Source organism: Nannospalax galili, unplaced genomic scaffold (genome assembly GCF_000622305.1).
Source record: "Nannospalax galili isolate Female #2095 unplaced genomic scaffold, S.galili_v1.0 scaffold302, whole genome shotgun sequence".
NCBI lineage: Eukaryota > Metazoa > Chordata > Mammalia > Rodentia > Spalacidae > Nannospalax > Nannospalax galili.
The window spans coordinates 3,274,707-3,297,956 of record NW_008350120.1 but is presented as its reverse complement, the minus strand read 5'-3'; the positions used below and the strand labels follow the sequence as shown (position 1 = coordinate 3,297,956).

At 47.7% G+C, this 23,250-nt stretch overlaps 1 protein-coding gene across 1 annotated transcript in view; it reads right to left on the bottom strand.

Annotated features, from left to right (window-relative positions):
- Window positions 1-7,411, bottom strand: part of Dpp6 (dipeptidyl peptidase like 6) — a gene marked incomplete in the record, with an annotated part of 754,370 nt that extends 746,959 nt beyond the window's left edge. The window contains 1 exon segment of the mRNA XM_017801700.1: window positions 6,737-7,411. Within this exon segment, the coding sequence (XP_017657189.1) occupies window positions 6,737-6,964 (228 nt within the window).
- Window positions 7,412-23,250: the final 15,839 nt, after the last annotated feature.

Below are 23,250 nucleotides of genomic sequence, written 5' to 3'. Positions count from 1 at the left end.
ACCGAAAAAAAAGTGTGTGTGTGTGTGTGTGTGTGTGTGAGAGAGAGAGAGAGAGAGAGAGAGAGAGAGAGAGAGGAGGGGAGAGAGAGGAGAGGGGGAGAGAGGGAGAGAGAGAAAGAGGGGAGGGGGAGAGGGGAGAGAGCTAGAGAGAGGAAGGGGAGAGAGGGAGAGAGAGATGAGAGGGGGAGGGGGAGAGAGCTGAGAGGGGGAGAGGGAGAGAGAGAGATTGATTCATACAGCATCATGAAAGACACAGGGTATAAAACTTTGACGTGTAGAATGGTTGTCACCCAGAACAAAAGCAAAGATGACATCCAGATAAAAGAGAATCATCAGATTGCATTGCATCAAGTTGCTGACAGTGCACTGGTGACATCCTGTGCACAGGGTTTGTACTGAACACAGTACAGAGCCCAAATCTACATCCAAGTAAGATGAGGAAAGGAGGGCTGTTCTAAAAGAAAGTCGATCCGGTAGTGGCAAGTTGGAAAACAAAAGAGAAAGCATGCCAGGATGCAGAGACAGGAGGGGGCCAGGATGCAGAGAGAGAGGGGACCAGGATGCAGAGACAGGGGACCAGAATGCAGAGACAGGGGACCAGAATGCAGAGACAGGGGGCCAGGATGCAGAGACAGGGGGCCAGCATGCAGAAGGAGGGGGCCAGGATGCAGAGAGAGAGGGGACCAGGATGCAGAGACAGGGGACCAGAATGCAGAGACAGGGGGCCAGGATGCAGAGACAGGGGGCCAGGATGCAGAGAGAGAGGGACCAGGATGCAGAGACAGGGGACCAAGATGCAGAGACAGGGGACCAGGATGCAGAGAGAGGGGACCAGGATGCAGAGACAGGGGACCAGAATGCAGAGACAGGGGACCAGAATGCAGAGACAGGGGACCAAGATGCAGAGACAGGGGACCAGGATGCAGAGACTGGGGACCAGGATGCAGAGATAGGGGGCCAGGATGCAGAGACAGAGAGGAACAGGATAGAGAGAGAGAGAGAGAGAGAGAGAGAGAGAGAGAGAGAGAGAACCAGGATGCAGAGACAGGGGACCAGAATGCAGAGACAGGGGGCCAGAATGCAGAGACAGAGGGGGCCAGGATGCAGAGGGGGGGGACCAGGACGCAGAGAGAGAGGGGGCCAGGATGCAGAGACAGGGGCGAGGATGCAGAGACAGAGGGGGCCAGGATGCAGAGAGAGGGAACCAGGATACAGATACAGGGGATCAAGATGCAGAGACAGGGGACCAGGATGCAGAGACAGGGGGCCAGAATGCAGAGACAGAGGGGGCCAGGATGCAGGGGGGGACCAGGACGCAGAGAAAGAGGGGACCAGGATGCAGAGACGGGGTGAGGATGCAGAGACAGAGGGGGGAATGTTAGTTACCATAGCTGCCATGCTCAGTGAAAATCTCCACAGTACCCAGAGCATCTATCTGCTTTATAGGTCCCACTAATATGGGGAGTAGGAAACACACACAAGACATGGTGGCTCCTTTGCCACAGCCCCAAATGAACCTGCCATGTCCCCTACACATTTTGGGGGTGAGTATTCTAGGCACTGCTGGTATGGGGATGGGGTCATGGCATCCAGAGAACTGTTGAAAGGTTTAGTCTTTTTTATTTTTTAATCTTATATGTATGTGTGTATTGCCTGCATGTGTGTAAGTGCATCCATATTGTGCAATGCCCATGGAAGTCAGAAGAGGGTTTCGGATGCCCTGGAGCTGGAGTTACAGACAGTTGTTAGCCACCATGTGGGTGCTGGGAATTGAAACCCAGTCCTCTGCAAGAGCAACCAGTGCTCTTAACTGCTGAGCCATCTCTCTAGCCCAAAAGGTTCAGTCTTTTCATCATGTTAGGAAAGAAATGTGAAATTAAATTAAAAAATCAAAACCACTTAACACTGGAGAAGATCAAAGAGCACGGGGATATCTCTATGGAGGATATCTTTAAGAAGCCAGTCACTAAATGCTGAGTCCCAAGGACACATGACGTCATGTCATGGAAATAACAAAGTAGAGGGAAGGAAGATGGGCTGGGGGCCAAAGATGTCCAGGATGAAGAACTTGGACCTGTCAGGCTGATTGATGTCATGCACAGTGATTCATCATCTGATCTCACATTTATATAATTAGGAAATCATGTGTCATGCAAAATGAAGCAAACAGGAACAAGCATGTACTTAACATTAGCACAGCTACGGCAGTGCATAACTCCCAAAGACATTTCAGAGGCTGGAGAGAAAAGACCAAATAGAGTCATGACGAAGACCAGTATCCTAAAATGAGTTACAGTTAATTCCAATTGGAGTCAAATTCACTAAAAGTCACCTCCAGCAACATTTTCTTTAGAGTCAACTTATTTTTAAGTCTACACCATGAATTTTAAATAAAGGCAGCTATTGATTCCCCAGAGGAGTTGCCAATCTAATTGACTTTACATTTAAAGAAATGTAAAATTTATGAGGAAACAGACTTAAAAATAAAAGGCCCTCTGATTTGTTTCTCGCTCTTAGAACTGACCCACCTGCCTTAGTTACTTCTTTGCACTGTGAGAAAGTATCCAGACAAAAGCAACTTAAGGGGAAAGGGTTGATTTTAGCTCATGCTTTGCTTTCAAGGTGTGGTCTATCAGAGTGGAGAAGTCACAGCAGGTGGGAGTTCCAGAGAGCTGATCACATTGTGTCAGTATCCAGGAAGCAGATGGAGGCTAGTGGTCAGCTCATTTTCTAATACAGTCCATGATCGCAGCCCAGGAAAGGGTGCTATCCAGCATGGGCAGGTCCTCCTGCCTCAATTAACCTATAGGTAATCTCCCACAGACATTCCTAGAAGCCAGTGATTCTATATCTCACCAAGTTGACAATTGAGATGAACCATCATATCATCCAAAGGAGCTCTTCTATGGAGCTGTGCAGGGCATTGGTCATAAATGTAATGTTTGGCCAAGCTTGGTGGTGCTGTGTTTAATCCCAGCACTGAGGAAGCAGAGGCAGGTGAATCTTTGTGAGACTGAGATAAACCTGGTCTACCTAGTGAGTTCCAGGGCAGCTGGGGCTACAGAAAGATCCTGTCTCAAAAAAGATAAAAAAAAACAAAGGGGAAAAAAGCAAACATAGCGTTTGACCTGTTAGCTCACCGCCAGTCCTTCCAAACCTGTTCACTGGCGTTTCCATTCGCTAATCAATAAAAATATAGACTTTCATTTCTGGATGAGTCTTAGTAGGCTATCATAAATCTCATGGCAATTAATTTTTCTCAAGTCACATACAGGCATATGTGTCTTATTTAACTAACACTTGTGTATATGTAGGGGGGTGGGGGGCATGTGCCATGGTGCAGGTGTGGCGGTCAGAGGCCAACCTGAGGTGTTACTTCTATCTTTTCTACTTTTTTGATCAGGGTCTTTCACTGGTCTTTTTCTGCTGCTGGGTACACCAGACCATGGGATGTGGCATCATCTGGGGTTCTAACGTCTCCAATTCCCATCGGTATACAGGAGCACTGAGGTTACAGACATATGCTCTATCAGGCTAGGCCTTTACATGGATTCAGAGGCTTTGAACTCAGGGCCTCATACTTGTGTGGAAAGTACTTTACCCACTGAGCCACTTCCCCAGCCTACATGTTTGTTTATGTACACGCTCAAACTCTGGAATTCTTTTATCTCCCTTTTTCTGGCTCCAAGGACAAGAGGCACAAAGGTCAATGTGTGTTAAAGGTCTATTTCTCACCAGTATCTGGGTGATCAGGACAGGGAAGCTGTTTCTGTATGCTACAACAGCTCTGTATAACTGGTGGGGCACAGAAGGGTGATGCCATCACCAGTTTTGGGTTGTGACTGCTTGGACAAAGATGGTGGCAATTTCCTACGATAATGGAAAAAGAGCGATTCAGCACCACGGACAGCACCATAACCGCCCCCCCCTTGGTTCCTTAGGACCCAGTAGATAAAAGGCTTCCCACCCCACCCCCCAAGGTCCTTGACAATGTAATGTGTTCCTAACCAGTTTTCATTTGATTAAGGAAAAAAAAAATGACAGTGTGAGATTCTTCAATCTTGACAAAAGCAGGTGTCTAAACTGTTGTTTTAAAATTCAAAGATTATCAGTAACCTCATAATGTAGGCCAATTGAAACTTCTGTTCCTGGAAGAAAAGGGGTTTGATATGCACATCCGTCTTTGGCAAATGTCTGGGCATAACTGTGACAAATTTTTAAAAACTTCTCAGAGAAAATCAGCTTCAAAATTGAGGCTACATTTAGCCTTGTGCCATTGGCTTAATGAATGTGTGCATAGGGGGCGAACAGAATGATGTCATGGGATACACACAGTGACAGAAATGAACACATGATTACTTCTCATGGCTATTTTTGTTGGTTATGTGGTAGATACAGCTGATGACTACTTATTTAGAGTGACTCCCACATGCTTCAGTTAGTTTTATTATCTATGCACCTTGGGATGCCATCCCCGAGCTTTCTTCAGCCTACACACCTGCAACTTTGCAGAAAACATGTGAGATGCATTAGTGCAGGTGTGTACTTATTGTGACCTGATAAGGTGAAATATAGAACACCACCATTATATGATGTACACACTAGGCAGACCCCTGTGCACACGACTGTGTGTGCACTAGATCAACCCTTGCATATGAGTGTGCATGCACTAGGGTGACCCACATATATATGAGTGTGCATGTATTAAACCATCCCCCAGGTACATGAGTACATAAGTTCACACATAAGGCTGATCCCAGTGCACATGAGCGTGCATGCTTACCGACATTTCCATGTTTTTAAGGAAACAAACATGATGCCATGCCCTAATGAATCTAAGTTAGAGATAATACTGTTCAGAGCTCTAACCACACTGGTTAAAGATCCCAGATCTGTTCTTGTCTTGAGCTCAGTATCTTCTCTAAGAAGCAGTATGGACAGAAATAAAAATGAAGAGAGGGAAATTCTTGCTCCAAGCTAGAAATTGTTTTTTTTTTTTTAAAAAAAAAAAAAAAAAAAAAAAAAAGACAAACAAACCCAACCCAGATGAGCGGGGCTCGGATGGCTGGTGCTCTATCCTTCCTGCCCTTTCTGCTAGCGACACCTAGAGTCTGTTGAGAAGCTCAGGCAGGCTAACTCCAGACCCACAATCTGAGGCTTTCAGGTCAAATTCAGAAAAAATAAAAGAGCGCATGTTTTCTGTCTGCATTGCAGGTCTGTTGTCTCCTCAGGACCCCCAAGTCAACAGAATCTTCCAGAATTCCTTGCCATTGCTCAGATATTCTCCCCCCAAGGAATTCTAGTTTCTTGAACCAGACTTCTGATGAATATATCCCTCTTCCTCCAACTGATCCACTGGCCCATGGGCCATGTCTTGGGTATCTCTATCTAAACGAGGGGTGGGTGGGGGAGGAGCAGGAATGACCCAAGAAAGAGAAATGCCTCATGCAGGGCTGTGTGTTTTGGGCATGCAAACTACACACCCCACCAACTCCTCTCACTTCTGTGACTATCCCCATGTCATCTAGCATAAAACAAAACACACCATTAACAACATGTCCTCACTGGTTTCATAAGATCTGGTTACTGAGAATTGCCCCTGAGAAAGCACACACACCTCCACTCATACCTCTTACACCAAAAATTAGCTACCAGAGATATGGTGTCACCTAAGACCCTGGAGGTCCCACAGTCACACCCACACCCCCTCCCCCAGTGCAGGGAGATGTTCTGTCCTGGGAGAATGAGCAGGACTAATAGGCTTGTGCAAAGACCCTGCTGCAGAGCTCTGCTCCAAAGGGCCCCCTCAGAAACAGGCTGCCCAGTCTCTAAGTGTTATGCCAGCCAAGCCAGACCTGTCTGCCTGAGGGCTGGCCTGGGAGATGTGTCTTTTCCTTGGGAACAGACAATTTCCTCTCTGCAAGAACTTGTGGTGCAGGAAGGGATCAACAGGAGATACTCAACCCATCTATCTCTGAAGCCACTGGTACTCTAAAGGACTGGCACCCTGGGTAACTAGGGTGATAGGCAAATACAGCCTTTGAAGCCCAGATTTCCAGCCCCAAGTGTATGCAAGTGCCCCGAGAACTTTTCAGGGAAGGAGCAAGATCCTAGAGTTGCTGCCCAAAGGCTCACAGGTCTGGTGGGATTACCTGGAACTTCTCAGAGAAGACTGTGCTGGTCCTGGGTCAGGGGTCGGGACTCTGAAGAAAGTACTTTATCTTTTTGGAGAAAAACATCACACCATAATGCTTGGTGTGTTGGGGAGAAGGAATCCGGGGGCAAACAGAGAGGCAGAATGGAGAGGAGGGCCACCATGGACAGACCTCAGGGACAAGTAGAAGGGGCGGGGCGGGAAGCGCCTGGGCTGTCTGTTCCCGGGCCTTAAAGCAGGAAAATAAATATAAAACACAACTCATAAGCACAGGCAGACCTAATTCCCTTCTTGGGGGCCACAGCAGGCTGAGGCTACAAACAGACATCCACACATCTAGTGAATCCCAAGCGGATTCCAGATCCTGGCAGGCGCAGCTCCAAAACCCTGCCTGCTCCAGCCACCAACTCCTGGCCGCGGTGGCGGCCAGCAGATACAGGCTCCGGACCAGGAGATCCGGAGCCGAGGAGAGCATCTGCGGGCCGGCGCTGGGAGCGGGGGGGGGGGGGGGGGGGGGGGGCGAAGAGAGGAGCAGGGCGCCCCGAGCCCCGCCGAGCCACCCACCCACCGCGATGCTCTTACGTCCTCGTCCTCACAGTCGCTCCGCGCCTGGTACTGGAACCGGGGCCGGCCACCCGCGCCGCCGCCGCGCTCCCGGGGCACCCCCGCCTGTGCCTGCGGCCCCAGGGGCTTGGGGCCGCCGTCCTCCTCGGACCCCTGGCCGCCCAGGAGGCGACTGGCCTCCGGGGGCGCCGGGAAGGAGCGCGAGGTGTTGATCTTGCCGGTAAAGCGCTGGTACAGAGAAGCCATCGGCCGCGCTCGCTCGCTGGCTTCGGTGCGTTTACGGAACAGTCTCCTTTCTCGCTCGGTTCCCGCTCTTCACCCCCTCCGGCAACAAGAAGGAAGGACGGATCCGAACAAGGAGGCGATGGGGAAAGAGGCGGCAGAATCCCGGCACGGCCGCCGCTCCGCGCCACTCGCGAGGCTCCGCCGGCGACTCTGCCTGGCTCAGCCTCCTCCCCGCCCTCCCCCAGCGGCTGGCGGAATCCAGGGGTCGGTGGGGTCGCCGGCTCGGTCTGCTTTGCGTTTTTTCTTTCTTTCCTATTTAAAAAAGTCCTCCCCACGGCCACGTTCGGCCTCACCAAAGAAACGGAAGGAAGGAAAGAATCCAGGAGCGCATCAAGGGAGGGACAAGCCTAGGCCCCATTACTGGCACCACCTAGAGACCGGTGCGCATCCCGGCGCATCTCCTGGTCCCCGCCCCGGCCCCCCGCGGGCTCCTCCTTCCCCTCCCAGCCCGGTCCCCAGCTCTGGGCCCCGCTGACGGCGCTTGGGGAGAAGGGTGCGGGGGATGCTCACGGCGCCACGGGTCGTGGATGCTGGGGGCGGGGGCAGGGCTGGGGACGCTCCCAGCTCCCCCGGGGACCTCGCCCCCCGGTGCTTGAGAACCGCAGGACGAACCGCAGGAGTGGAGAGGAGACCCTAACCGTGGTGGACCCGAGGGGCCGCTCGGTGGGGGACGCGGCCACCCGCCGGATCCGGGTCCAGGCGCTGGGCTGCCTCCCAAGGACTCCCCACCTCCTGTTTATCTTCCAGCTGTGGCTAACTTGAAACAGCAGCCAAGACCCCCCAAACCTGCGCGGGAAGCGGGGTGGAGGGAGCCGGAGGCGCTGCGGGGAGGGAGCCCGGCCTGCCAGGAGGGTCTGGAGGGGCGTGGGTGGCTCAGGAGCACACCTTCCTTCCAACACCTGGGATTTCGAAAAGAGCTCCATTGCCTCCACCTGCTCTTTCAAGGAAGGAAAGGGCGACCTACGCGGGGGAGAGGAGGCCAGAGAAGCCTCCCAGCGCCGGCTCTCAAGGAGACCGCTCACTCCAGCCTGCCTGTCTGCACGCATTTTCTGCAAATACCAGCAGAGGCTGCAGAGCTTGGGATACCAGCAACATCCCCCAGCCCCGCTCCGCCCGGGATCCCCCCACTGAGAGGCAGGGCGAGGGGCGCCATGACCCCCAAAGCCGCGCGGTTCGGGCTTCCATTAAGTTGTTTTGGCGCATTCAAACGTGCTCCAGCGCCGCTGTGTGGAGACTCGCGCGAACTGTCCCTGAGTGTGAGCCGCCCTGGCTTAGGCATCTAGCCTCTCTGGAGGCCTCTGCGCCTCCCTGTTGGTTTCCCCTAGACCCTGTCTTTCTTGGGCCTCTGGCCACTCTTGAGTCTTGGCCTCGCCACTCTACTGGTGCGCGGGCCTCCCGAGCTAGGATGATCAATCACATCTGAGCACACACGCCGGCAGGTCCTGGAACTCCGGAAGAAGGGGATGCTGACCCCTGTCCAGAGACTCCCAGGCCTGCCAGGACGCTTTGGACTACTCCCAAGACCTAGTGGTATTCCCTGCACCTCCTCGGGTTCCCTGACTGTTATCATTAAGGATTTCAAAATCACAGGGGCGGTGGTCACTCAGCAGACCTGATGAGGGCTCTCCAGTCCACCATCTGCCATCTGGCACCACTACCCCAAGCCTAGCTAGCGCCCTGCCTGGTCCTCAGCATGCTGGGAGCTGTGCTGTTTCTCTGAGTGAGATTTGTGGTTAGGATAGTCTCCCATTCCTTCCAGCCCTTCCTTCCCAGGCTCTCACTAGAGGTTGGTTTTCAGTGTTTTCATTAAAATTATGCCCCGCCCACCCTCTGTTGCACAGTTATGCCCCCCCCCACAAAGAAAAGACCTCTAAGGTACTCTAAATGCATTTTCCCTTTATACCAAACATGAGAACAGATTGAACCAGTATCCCAGCTGCTATAAGGCTCCCTGTACAGGAGGCCACCCAGGTTCTGGGGATGGAGAGCTTTTCACCCACCCGGCTCCACACTGATGACCCAGGAAACAATAGTAAGGACACAGAGCTAAAGAGGTGGTCCCAGGCTAGGCACACAGAAGCCTGGCTCCTGTCCCAGGTGTGCTTGGGATGGAAGGAGGCTCTTTGTCTGCAGACTTGAACACTCAGGCCCCACTCACTGTAGCTGAGGATTCTGACACTTCACTACCCTCTGGGGGGTGTTGTCTTTCTTATTATATGTGAAACACATATGTAGTTTTACACAAGTAGGAACAATACATACCATGCATGTATTTCATATGAAATGCAGTGATTCTATAGACTGTCATGTCTACCAACCGTTGCAGATTAAATAGTAGGTTGAAGCTTTTTCTAAAGATTCATTTTACCACTTTTAATTGCATGTGTGTGTGTGTGTGCGTGTGTGTGTGTGTGTGTGTGTGAGTGCAGTGTCATCAGAGGCCAGTGGCATTGGATCCCTTGGAGATGGACTTGGAGGCAGTTATGAACTGCCTGACACAGGTGCGGGGAACTCAGATCCATTGTAAGAACAGTGTACACGCCTAACCTCAGAGCCATATCTCAAGCCCCTAGAGTAAATTTTCTATGCAATGACAAATTCAATAAAAAGCTGACAGGGAAGGCACATATAACTTGCTTCAAGACTTGCTTTCTCAATTGAATTCTTAAGTAAGTTATAATTTGGTTAAAACCTTGATTCATTAAATCATTCTGAAAAGAAATTTCTATCTAAACATTTATAAAATGAAAAAAACTTTAAGAACTCATAAGTAATCATGGAAAGAGAGTAAAAATTTCCGCCTGACGGGGCAAATCTGAAGAATGAACAGGAGAAATGGAGAGGCGGGAGGGGAGAGAAGAAAGAGGCGGAGCCCCGCCTGGACCTTGTTGAAATAACGGGGTAACGAGCAGAGGAGCAGCCTCGGTGTGCACGGAGTCCCTGGGGCACTATGGATGGAGGCCCAGAGCTAAGTGTGGAACTTGGCACGGTTTTTATATCTTGCACAGTGATCACAAGGTTCCTGGGACCATTTTAGAATGTTTTAGACTGTGAAGCCACAAACCTCTGGCAGTCAATGTGTGCAGCCTAACCTCTTAAAACCGACACACAAGCCGGGCGTGGTGGCGCACACCTTTAATCCCAGCACTTGGGAGGCAGAGGCAGGTGGATCTCTGTGAGTTCAAGGCCAGCCTGGTCTACATAGCGAGTTCCAGGAAAGCTGGGGCTACAGGGAGACCCTGTCTCAAAAAGATCCCCTCCCAAAAAAAAACAAAAACAAAAGAAAACAAAAACCCAACACACAAACTCCAGAACATCTTTAGATGCTGTGGAACTCTGAAATCCCCGGTGTGAGATGAAGAGGGTTGATACTTTACAAAGAGTGAAGCAATGTGAATTTGAGAATGGCAAACTACATGCTTTTCAGACACAATTCAATTTTTGTCTCTAATAACCCTTCCCCTCCCCACAACATAAAAAGGACACTCTGAGGAGAGTAAAAGCCCAGGTCCTTTCTTTTTTAAATATTTTATTTTTATATTATATGTGTGTATTGCCTGCATGCACCCATGTTGTGCAATGCCCACAGAGGTCAGAAGATGGCACCGGATCTGGAGTTACAGACAGTTGTTAGCTGCCATGTGGGTGCTAGGAATTGTACCCAGGTCCTCTGTAAGATCAACCAGTGCTCTTAACCACTGAGCCATCTCTCCAGCCCCCCAAGGGCCTTTCAATCTAATTTTAGTGTCTCAGAAGGAAACAGATCAATATCTCCCTGGCTCAAGTCAGCTTTGAACACTTTGTAATATTCCTAAAGAAAACAACCAAGCTGTAGGGCAGTCAAGACCTCTCAGCAGGTGAACGTGCTAACCTCCAACTCTGAGGACCTAAGTTCAATCCCCAGGTTCCACATGATGGAAGGAGAGAACTGACTTCTGTGGGGTGTCCTCTGACCTCCACACACGTACCTTGGCATGTACATGCCTCCCAATAAGAAATAAATGTAATAACTTTTTTTAAAAGATAAAATTCTTATCCAGTGAAAGACTTGAGATAAATTTTCTGCTTAGAAGGGCCAATCGGAGGGTTAAACTCTATTGGAGCAGATGGAGAAATGCGTTGGGCTTATTCTGTAGCCTGTTATGTCAAGATTCTAACTCTTCAACACCAATACACTTTCCCTCTCATTTCTCGTGATTATTTCTATTTCCTTTCCCTGGAACAGATTTACAAACACATATGATAAATCACCAAACCCAGAGACACTGCAAGATACAGAGGCAAGACATTTGTAGGCTAACAATAGGGAACACACTTAAAACTTTTTATTTTTCCTACTGCTTATATTCAGAGAAAGAAAACGGCCAGTTCAGTAGACCCAGAAGGAAGGTCTTTCCTAACACACTGGATATCAGTGACTTTAGATCAGACCACCTTGACCTTCTGTAAGTGGGGATAAAGCAAATAAATATTTGGGTATCTTGGGAAAATACAGCAGTAATACATAGAAGAGGAGCTTGATACCAGCTCTGAACACCTCCATCTCTCTCTCCCCAAACTGTGGTTATTCATGTATGCCTGTTTTCGTAAGATAACTACAGACGGTTGACTGAGGTGTCTAGTTCCTTACAGACCTTCCAACAGGAACTGTGCAGCACACAAACACCAACACAAAGGATTTAGTGTCTTGCATTTCCACAAACCACAAAGGTAAAGTAGGAATTGAATTAATTTTCAGCTTTTCCACATGTTTAAATATTAATGTGCTTTAAAGGAAAGCATTTAACTTAATAAGACTCTCTCTAAAACCAGTAAAGTTTTAATCCCCCAGCAGCATTTTTATCTGTATTTTAGTAATGCCTTGTTCAATTGCCCATTTTTAAAAATTGTGTGTGTGTGTGTGTGTGTGTGTGTGTGTGTGTGTGTGTGTATGACTGGGGGGCTGCATGCTATGACACATAGGTGGAAATCAGAGGACTTCATTCTTATTTATGTCTATGTGTGTGCATTTGTGTGAATATATACCACGTGTACATGCTTAGAGAGACCAGAAGAGGGCACTGGATTCCCTGGAGATAAAATTACAGGTAGTTGTGAACCCCCTGACATAGGTGCTAGGAACCAAACTCTGGTCTTCTGGAAGAGCAGAAAATGCTCTTAACTGCTGAGCTATTTCTTTAGCCTCTCTCCTTCCATCTTTCTATGGATTCTAGGGATTCAACTCAGGTTACCAGACTTGTGAGGCAAGCACTTTTACACATTGAGCCATTCTACTGGCCCCAGCTGGCCCAATTTCATACACAGTTCAAAACATATACAAGACTTACTACCCAAAAGGCAGATACATGAATGCAGGTGGTATGTCAGTACAACTGTTCCAAGTCCATTGCTGAGCATGTCAACCAACCATTGTTTCAACTAAAAGGCTGCATCAAGCAGCCAGGATGCTTTCCCCTTGGCCCCTGGTGGGTCTTCTGCCACCTCCCTTCATCTCTTCTCTGATGCAACCGTAAGCCACTTCGTTTGTCCTCTCACTTCTAACAGCACGGTGGTCGTATAGCTTAGGGAGGTCAGAGAGCATGGCCTCCTCTAAAACCCAAGAACGAGGAGGGTGAGATGCTGCAGGGTCTGAGGCAGATGCTGAATCTGAGATGACAGGCTGCCTCTTGGCTCTTTCCTTGGCTGAATTTTAAAATGTGGTCTTAAATTCTTAAATTTCTTGACTAGGCATGGTGGCACACACCTGCTATCCTAGCACCTGGGGAGCAGAGGAAGGATCTTGAGATCGAGACCAGCCTGGGCTGCAGAGTAAGACTCACTACCACCATCATCACCATCATCATCAGTATCTGCCTTCTTAGCCCACACCAGAACTTTTCAGGATCAAGCAATTCCTGTTCATCAGGCACTGTCTAGGATAGTCTCAATGAAATACAATTAACAAATAATCAAGATCCAAGTCGAAAGATAAAGCAGGCAAGCCTCAGCATCAGCCTAGGTGATGGTGCATGGCAGAGGAGCCAGAGGCTAACTTTGCAGATGTGCAGTGACAGCCTCACCTTTCAAGACCTCAATGCAGTTGATCACAGAGGATTCCACTTGTAAGCCAGCTACTTCTGGTCTTGTGATTCACCTTTGAGGGGTGCCATCATTGCCATATTCAAACCATGGCAGACCTAGATGCTGTTTCGTGAACATCCACTCACTCCACCCAGGAACCAGCACTTGCCTGACCCACTTGCTTTGAGTTTGACCCTGAGACTGACTTTGGCCAATGGCAGTGCATGGGTGGATATAGGCAGAACCTTACCAGGCATATGAACCCAGCCCATATGTTGGGGCTACACTATGCACTTGCAAAACATTGAGAAAAGGTACCTAGTTGAGCGTGATGTGGACCATTTAATCACAATACATTCGTGAAAAACAGTCTTGGAATAAATGCTCGTTGTATAGGCTATTGCATCTGAGGATAATTTGTTACATAGTGTGCTAGGATCATTAACTAACTGAAACAAAATGAGGTCCATGCATTAAAAAGGGCAATTCCTAATAAAACTTATTATAAGCATTTCACTTACTTGTTCAGTAGATACCTGAATGCCTACTATGTGCTGGTTGTGCTGTGCTATAAGAATAAATTGAACATGCACTCATAGACATCAGAGCCAACAGCTTTATATGAGGGTTGCATCCATCCTAAATCTATGGAAACAGAATGCTGGGACTCAGAGCCTGAAACTTACACTACAACAAGCTGTCTGCATGAGCCTGGTTCACCATTGAGGTTGACAGCCAACACTGCCCTAAAAGAATTCATTGAGACAGTTTCCTAATGAGGACCAAGACATCCTGAAAAATTTCCCAAGTGCCCCCTCATGCCCAGAAAGGGGCTCACACTTGGAGAGACTCTAAGGGTGCTCCTCAGGGGGAGGGTGTTGTAAGAATGCAGAAGGAAGGACCCTCCCTCATTGAAATGGGGTTATCTTAGCAGTTCATTGGAAGTCATAATGGAATGGAAGGTGTTTTTAGATACAGTTCTGACCTTGACCCAATGTTTACAGGGAGAAGGCCATGTCCAAAAGAGACCTGTCCACTATGGTGAAAGGCATGGTACCAGGACTCTTGGCACCTGACTCAGACATTTTTGACATTGTATCTTAGCAAAGAGCCTCTCCCAGGTTGCCAAAATGTATACAATTTGGCAAGAGAGTTCTGAAGAACTGCAAAGGGGAGATGGATTTCATTAAAGATCACTCTCAGTGCCTCTTCTCTGACCTTGATGCTCATTTAATGCAATACAGGAAAACCTGTCCTTAATTAAAACTCAATAAAGTCAATAAGCATATATAAGTTAAAAACTGATTTCTATGAACTTAATTTTTTGAGCCTCCTCTTTTAAAGCTCATTGAACTGTTCATTATAAAACCCATTCTATTTTATTTTTCCCTGTCATTTAAGATATCCTCCAAATTCCTCTGCCTATACCTACTGTTTAAAAAAGTGGGCTGATGTCATCTGGGGTGGTTCAGATTTCCTTGAATTTCCATGTATTGTGCAGACCCTGGTTCATGTTCAGCATCTACAGGTGAACACCCATATCCATGAGATGGGGGTACGTAAAGTGCAGGATGCTCTCTGCATGGCCACACGAGCAAACACAAGAGATGTCAGTGCAGAGCCTGACTCACACATATGTGGGTGTGCCTGACGGGAGAGACAATGGCCTCTCCTTAATGAAAACAGATCATATTAAGAGCAATAAAACCAAAATGAAGCTGTCCATTTCTCGTGGGTAATTCAATTCCTGTGGACTGAAGCCCCTTCCGTTCCACTCTACCCCGGCTCAACAATTTCCTTCTCATGAAGGTTAAAACAGATTTGTCTATACAACTAATTACATTTCAAATCATAGTAATTTGGAACTCAAAAAAGTAATTCCCCTTACAATTACTTATATTTATATTTTGCTTGACAGGTAAACAGAAATTGCCTGTTGGCTAAATAAATCCATTAGTCATGTAAGCCTGCAATTTAAACAGCTCTTTTCCTCACTCACAGACAGCAACAAGTGAATCCACTCTCTGCTACAGGAGGGGAGGCGAGTGCCATTTGTTTCCTGGGTTGTGCTTTGAGTACCTGATAGGCCCTATTACCTCAGGCCTCTCCATATCACACCCATAATCACGGCCATTACATCTCTTTATAACCCAACAATACCCAAATTGCATCATTTACACAACTCTTTTCCATCTCTGCGGGGAGAGTTGGATAAATTAATGCTTGCAAAGGACTTTGAAGGGTTTCTTAGCCTTCTTGGGGTAGAAGAGGAAGTATGAGTGCATTACAACTGCCTTTCTGGGCTCTTTCTTTTTCTCTTTCAGAGCTCTGAGACCATTCACAGGTAAGAGCAAAATGACCAGTTGGGATGCCATCAAATGCCAGGTTTCCTGGTGAAGATAGTCAAATCCATAAGCATCCTTCTTGAGTAGGCAATTTCCTCCAATAAGATAAAATTGTCAAATCCAAAACATTATTAGATACAATACAGAAATTAGACATAGTCTAAGACTAAACACATGAGTTCCTATAAACTACCTGGGTGTACCAAACGCCTCTTGGTGGTACACAAGTCCACAGTCCTAGGTTCTCGAATGCAAGCTCAGAACAAGCACTTATATTTTGACCGACCAGGACAGATTCGTGTCAGTCCCCTCCAGGCAGGTGCTATTACTTGAACTCCTAGCTATTTGTGCTAAACCCACTGGGCACTGGTTTCCTCATTGAGAACATGAGGGTGTTATGGGTGGCCAGCACTAGCTGTGCCACCTACGACATGGGGCTTCTGAGAGCTTCATATACACTGTTACATGGGGCCGGGGGATCTAGAGACCTACAGAAAGTACTGAGGCAGCCATCTGTGGTCAGTTATCCTGAGCACAAGTCACTAGCCTTTCCGCCTCACGTTTGTTTGCCACTATCTCCATACATGAAGGACAAGCACTAGGTGTGGAAGATCCGTCAGTTCAGACTGACGAGGTCAGAAAAGAGTACCCCCACCAAGATGGGTAAGGATAGAGGGAAAAGGGAGTGTGGGAAGAGACAATGGCTTTGCCAACATCTCTACTCAGATGAGTGCAGCTCTCAGACCTCATCAGAGAAGTTTCTTTGTGATCCATGCAGAAACTCACAGTGGTTAGAGTGCAGAGAACAGGTAACTGCAAAGCGCTCAGCCACAAATGAGGCATCTATATCATACCCTTATCTCAGGGCTCAGGGATTACTGGTGAAGAGGGTGTGGAAAACCTTTTAAGAACCAGAGGTCAGGGAGAACCAGAAAAAAGAGTGTCTTCTGGACGTGACAGGACCACTGTGCTTCTGAATCACAGCATCTGTGGTTGCCCGCACAGGACTCATCAAGATCAGTCAAGAGGGAACAGGCTCATGAGCCCCCATCCTTAACCAAGACCACTGTGCTTCTGAATCACAGCATCTGTGGTTGCCCGCACAGGACTCATACAAGATCAGTCAAGAGGGAACAGGCTCATGAGCCCCCATCCTTAACCACGGAGCTTGGGTAATTGATGGCTTCTGGGGAGGGAGAATCTGTTTTCTTTAAGGGTGTGGCTCCTGGTGGTGGGTCAACTCCGTTCAGTGGATGGCTACATACCATGAGTATATGGGTGGGGCACATTGAAAGCAGTGGGCTAAAAAAAGGGGACGTGAGACTGGAGAGATGGCTCTGAGGTTGAGAGCACTGGCTGCACTTGCAGAGGACCTGGGTTCAATTCCCAGCACCCACAGGGTGATTAACAACTATTCATAACTCCAGTTCCAGGGGATCCGATGCCCTCTTCTGACCTGGGCATTGGGGGTGCACTTACATATATGCAGGCATAACACTCGTACACATAAAATAAAAATAAAATATTTTTTAAAAGAGGACATTAATTTAGGAGGGGTAGAAGGTAGAATTGAATATCATAAAAATATATTGTGTGCCTGTATGAAATTCTTAAAATTAATTAAAATATTTTATAAAAATAAAACAAGTTTATCTGTACTTTAGACTTTTCAGATATACAACCCCGTGGCTCTAAAGATGCTTGAGAATGTAAACCTTGACTTGGCACCCTAAAAGCTGCTTTGAAAACCCCATACAACTGGGTGTGTCCATCTTGCAGCCCACTGAGCCCGTGCCTGTCCAGGGGAGCTGTGAACACCACCCAGCACATTTGCAGATCACAGTGCCATGTCCCAATGTCAAAAGTTCATACACGTCTGCTATATCAAATTGCTGTGGGCCACAAGAGGACAGGACAGTCTTGAAATGTTCTGCCAGGGAGCAGCAGGCAGACCAGGCACACCTCCAGACTCTTGTAATCAGAGTAGGAGCCAGGGAAGGAAAAGGCCCAGCTCAGAAGAGGATACCTAGAGCATCGTATTTGGTGTATCTGGAAAGAAACTGTTCTCAACATCTATGTATGTATTTATTATTGCAGTTTGTAATGTTTCCTTTTGGAGTTGCATATGGGAGAGGCAGGATGATTTGGTGTTTAAGGCTCGGATATAAATGTTGCCACATATCTCATCATTGTTGGCCCCATGATCACCATAAGCGGCCAAGCCACAAAGCAGATCCAACACTGTCTGTACTTCAATGGTCGCACAGAGAACACGGCGCTGTGAAAGACAGAGGAACATCGGCTTAAAGCATGTGTCCCTGGACTGGAGAGATGGCTCAGCCCTTAGGAACACTAACTGTTCTTGCAGAAGACCTGGGTTTGAATCCCAGCACCCACACGGCAGCTAACAACCGTCGGTAACTCCAGTTCCAGGGGATCCGACAGCCTCTTCTGTCCTCTGCGGGCACTGCACTTAGCTACAATGCAGGCGCAACATTCATACACATAAAATAAAAATAATAAAAACATATATTTTAAAAAAGCATGTGTCCCTGCGACCTGCAGCCTGCCTTGGCTGTTTGGATCCCTGTGCTGTTTGCTTTCATGCAGATGAAGACGGCAAGGTGGGGAAGGGAGATGGGCCCATCTCTCACTGTCCCCTGGACCCTTCCTCACTGCCCTTCCGGCTGCTTCTGGCCTCCGCCCCACCTCCAGCGCCCCTGCGTGAGCTTCCCTTGTCACAGCAAAGCCACGGGCACACTCTGCTCCTGCTCTGCTCCTCATGTGGGCCCTCTGATGAATTCCAGAACACCTGAGTAAGACCAGCACCAGAGCAAACCACAGGAGCCTGTGAAGCTGGACGTCGCCACTTGAGGGCGCCGTGGGAGTTCAGAAATGCAAGCCAGATCAGAGAGAGCAGATTGCCTGGGGACCACCCTGCCTTCTGCTCACCGGGGTCTGCGTCCCACTCATCCAGGGGCAGGGAGAAAGCCCGGGAGAGAACTTCTCTTCCCACAATGGGAGACTGCTGACTTATCAGTACTCACCTGCTGGTGGGGATATGAAGGTCAAATGAACGAATCAGTTCAGTTTCCTGGTTTATTGAACTATCAGATAGGGCAGCAGAGGGTTGATAACGCTCTTAATGCCTGGCATAATGTCCATGCCCCTCTGATGAATCATATACTTGGCCTTATGTGTAGAGAATTTTGAGGTCCAGGAGGCAATTTTGATGGCTTCTGACTATTTTCGTAGCCACTGCACTTGTGGTGGGGTGCAGAGCTGTCTTGGAGGAGGCCAGGGAGCAGCTTTGTGGTTGCTGCGGGAAGTGGTGATGGCCCTGGCTGGAGGAGCCTCACTGAACCTGCATTGGCTCGTTCTCCCTTTCGCTTCCTTCTTACAGAATTAAAAAGAAAATTCCAAGGGAAGAGGTGATTTGGCAAGAGTTGATGTTCTGAGACAATAGTAAATAAATTCAGGTCCCTGGAGAGCGCCCCCGAGGCCACATCTGCAACCTGGCTCCTTGAAGAATGTGGGTTTTCTTTCAGAAACGTTTATTGATTCATTTTGGTTTTTTTAAGAAACAGATTTACAGTTTATTTTCAATATATTAAACGATATATCTCCTCATATGGACTGGCAAAGTTTCAGGGAAACTTTGAGGACCCAGGACCATAAGGAAACTAAAAGCACTCTGGTTTTCTACACAGACTTTCAACCAAGGAAGGCTTTTGCTGATTATTTAAAGTCACATTCAGTCACATGCCATCTAATTTAGTAATTCTAAAGTGCCTGTGGTGAGTGCATTCCTGCCCAGGTCTCTCTCAGAGCAATATCCTTCTAAGAAAGTCCCCCACATCTCTCACTCTACCTTCCTTGGACACTGATGAGCGGGGCCCCCGAAACCCATTCCAGGAGGCTGTGAAATTGAATTTCCAAGTGTATAATCACAGCCTTACCTGGAAGCCTAGCTCGGAAGCCCTCAAAGTGGTCATCTGTGGCTTTTTAACGAATTAGCGTATTTTGACAGTTTCATACATGTGCATGATGAATTTTAGTGATTTCCATTGCATTCTTCTGTCTCTCATCCCCTGAAACTCCTTTTTTTGCCCCTCCTGATCTCATGTTCTTTTGTGTGTGGCCTGAGTTTAAATGATGTTTTACACATGATCGTGGGTGGGAGGCTATTTACGCTTGGGCAGCTGATCAGTGGTTACAACAGTGGACAGCGTGATGCCCCTCCCTCAGCACCTATTAACTACCAATAGTGTCTCAGGGATGGGTACTGGTGATGTTTAAAAATGTTTTATTTTTATTTTATGTGTATGAGTGTTTTGCCTAAATATATGTAAGTGCACCTATGTTGTTCAATGCCTGTAGAGGCCAGAAGAGGGTTTTGGATCCCCTGGAACTGGAGTTACAGATGGTTGTTAGCTGGCATGTGAGTGCTGGGAACTGAACCTAGGTCCTCTGCAAGAATAGCCAGTGCTCTTAACTGCTGAGCCTTCTCTCCAGCCCCTTGGTGACTTTTTGTAAGGAATTCAGTGAGTCTTGTGAATCCCTCATGATGTTTAAAAATCACCATAACTCTTTACTGCCTTTCATTCACTAAGTCATGAGACTGTTCATGTTGTATAGTTTTTTTAAGAACAGGGTTTGGCTAAAGCTCCTTCCCAGAGCTCTGTGACACACAGTGCAGGAATTCAAATGAGAAGTTCCTTGAGTTATGCTTATCGGCCAGCATCCTTCGCTGAGGTCATAGGTGTATGATGGCCTCTGACGCCAGCAAGGAATGACTCTTCTGAGCCATGCTGAGACACCAGCCTTGCAAAGTGGTTACCTTTTCCAAAGAGCAACTTTCAGAAACTGGAAGACTGTGTTATCCATAAAAATCAATATAGGATCCAAGAGCCAAGTCCTTGGGAGGAAGACGCCTGCCATCTGCCTCAAGGCTCCTGATCAGGGGCTGTCACCGTGCCTGGGACCCAGAAAATGAACCATAAACATTTGCTAAATGAAGGATTTAGTTTGTAACACCAATAGCCAAACTCTGGAGACAAGTCTTGGTTGATAGCACCTGAAAGAGCTGGTGAAGCCAGTGTGGCCTCTGAATTTTTTTGGGGGGTGGGGGTGCCAGCCTCTAACATCCTTGAGTCCCAGGTTAAAAATATCAGAGACAAACAGAAGGTACCCAGTGCACAGACTGGATGGCCACAGAGCTCTCCTGTACATCCCATAATCTATAGACATAGACATATCCTGCATCCAGAGCAAATTTTATAGGAAAAATAGAGAAAGGACTTTCCTTTGGGATTTAAAAATATTTTACTGGTAAGGCCATTTATCCCCGAGAAGCTAACACAGGTGAGAAGCCAGCATGGCACAATGTCACTTATTATAGACACAAAGACCCCTGACTGGTTTATCCTCCCACAATAGAGTAAAGCTATTGCTAAGAGCCCAACAAAATAATTTTTGCACATTTTGGATTTATTTCATGTATACGTATATATACATATGTAACTGCTGGGCCCTATTTGTTGTGAGATTGAATATTAGTTTTTAAAGTATCTGGAACTTTGCCATGCTACGTGTGCTTCCCTTGCATGCCTGTGAGCTGGTCCTACACATAACTCCCTGGAAGGAGGCACGGAATATTTATATTATTTATTCATCTATGAAGTCATCTTAATGACTAAGCATTGTTTTTAACCCCGAGATCAGTGACTCCTTTAAAAATCCCTACAAATGCTTGCTCAGAGGGCCCTGTGAGGCCCTGGGAAACACTTGTGGCTCTAGGCCAGTGCTTCGGAATCGTCCGGAGTCAGCCGGAGAAGCCTTGCAACTGGTCCAATGGATGATCCAAAGCAGTGTCAAGATCTCCATCAAATGCCCCTCAGTGTGCCTTCCATGCCCAGATGGGCTCCCTCCTCTTTGGCTCCTGGGAAGGCTGTTAAGGCCAACTTCCTCCAACCGCAGAGCGCCTCTGGCCAGCTTAGTCACTGGTGTTCAGACATTTGCATAGTGTCAACAGGACTCATGTACCTCCAATCAACCTTGAGCCAGAAAATAAGAAAGACCCCGCACAACAACACAGCTAGAATATTATTCACAGAGCCCCCTGCTTCTTGTCCTCCTTTTCCCTGGGGATCAGGTTTCTACTGTGTTTACGGATGACTGGGGACATTTACCAGGGATGTGCCCTTGGGACTCTAGATCCCCCAGGATGCTGGGCTAATCCCTGGAGCACATGTCATGGACCGCGCGCTAATGTGTGTCATGTTTCTGCCACCATGCACACAGTCAGGCATGGATGCTGAAACCCTGCGAGTGACCGCAGATCTAACAGTCCTGTTTAGAAATCTTATATCCCCTGGGGGTATAAGTGACAGAACACTTTTGATGTTGGCAGGCCATCTGCTGTGATTTCAAGTCTTACTTCCTGCAGAAAGCCAAAAATGATGCCTGAGGTGTGAGGTACATGTTTGCTGTCCAAGCTGGGCTCTCTCTGTAGCTTAGTTCCCCATGAAAGACAGGACCCTGAAAGCAGATGAATTCACAAGGGAAAGATAAAAATAATTCTGATGCAGAGCCTCCAAACTGCTGCAGGCAAGACTTCTGAAGCTCGGTGCCTTTAGTTTTGCTATTGGAGAAAACAGACGCAGAACCAGTGAGATGGCTCAGTGAGTAAAAGTGCTCACCACATAGGCCTGATGACTGGGGTTCAATCCCTGGGGTTCACATGAAAAATCCAGGTGTGGTAGCATACAAGAAGTGTTGGTAATCCCAACACTTCGAAAATGAGTCAGAAAGTAGAGACACGAGAATCTCCCAGAGGCTTGAGGACCATCCTGTCTGGAGAACACAGTGTGACAGAAACAGCAGGAGAGACCCTGCCTCAGGCCGGAGAGATGGCTCTTGCAGAGGATCTGAGTTCTGTTCTCAGCACCCACATAGTGTGGCTTACAACCATCTCTGTAACTCCAGCACCAGGGGATCTGACACCTTGATCTGGCTTCTGTGAGCACTGCATGCATTTGCACATACACACAAATAAATAATAAATATTTAAAGAGAGAAGCTCTGTCTCTAAACAAGGCGGAGGCTGAGCATTGCTTCCCAAAAGGTATCCTCCGACTTGCACATGAGCACTGTGGCACATGCACACCCACATTCACATGCATGCACACACACACACACACACACACACACACACACACCTTCCTACTGCATATTCATCCATCTCTCTGGTGCTCATCTAACCAGTGACTTCAGGATCATGAGTCCGTGCTTTTCCTAAACTCTTCAGGCTTGCTAAGCTCTCTGACATAGGGGCATCTCCCTCCTATCTCTATCAGTAGAAGCTAACAGATACATCACCTTACAGACGTATAAAGGGCGCGTGATGCTGCTGGAGCCCTGACCCATGGAAAAGCTCTCTGGATAGAATCTCTATATTATCTGGATGAGGTGAGATTTTAAACCTTTCAGTCTGTTGTCTCTGTTGGAAATTTGTGTTTCCTGACATTTTCAGTATCTTCTACAGCCTTTCTAGGTGTGCTGAAATGGATAAATGACTTTCCAGATGAAAATATGATGGGACATTATTGAACCAGTACACACAGACAGGATCCCCACACCAGAAACCAGATGTCCTGGTCTACCGCCACCATTACAAGGAATTCCCACAAGGAAAATACCAAAGACATGAATTTTTGGACTCTGCTATGGGACAGGAAGGAAATAAAGTTAATTAGTAGCATAAGGAAGGGTATTACCTCAGGCTGTATTATTGGTTCGTTATCTGTAATGAATGAAATGATTCACATAATTTACCATGGA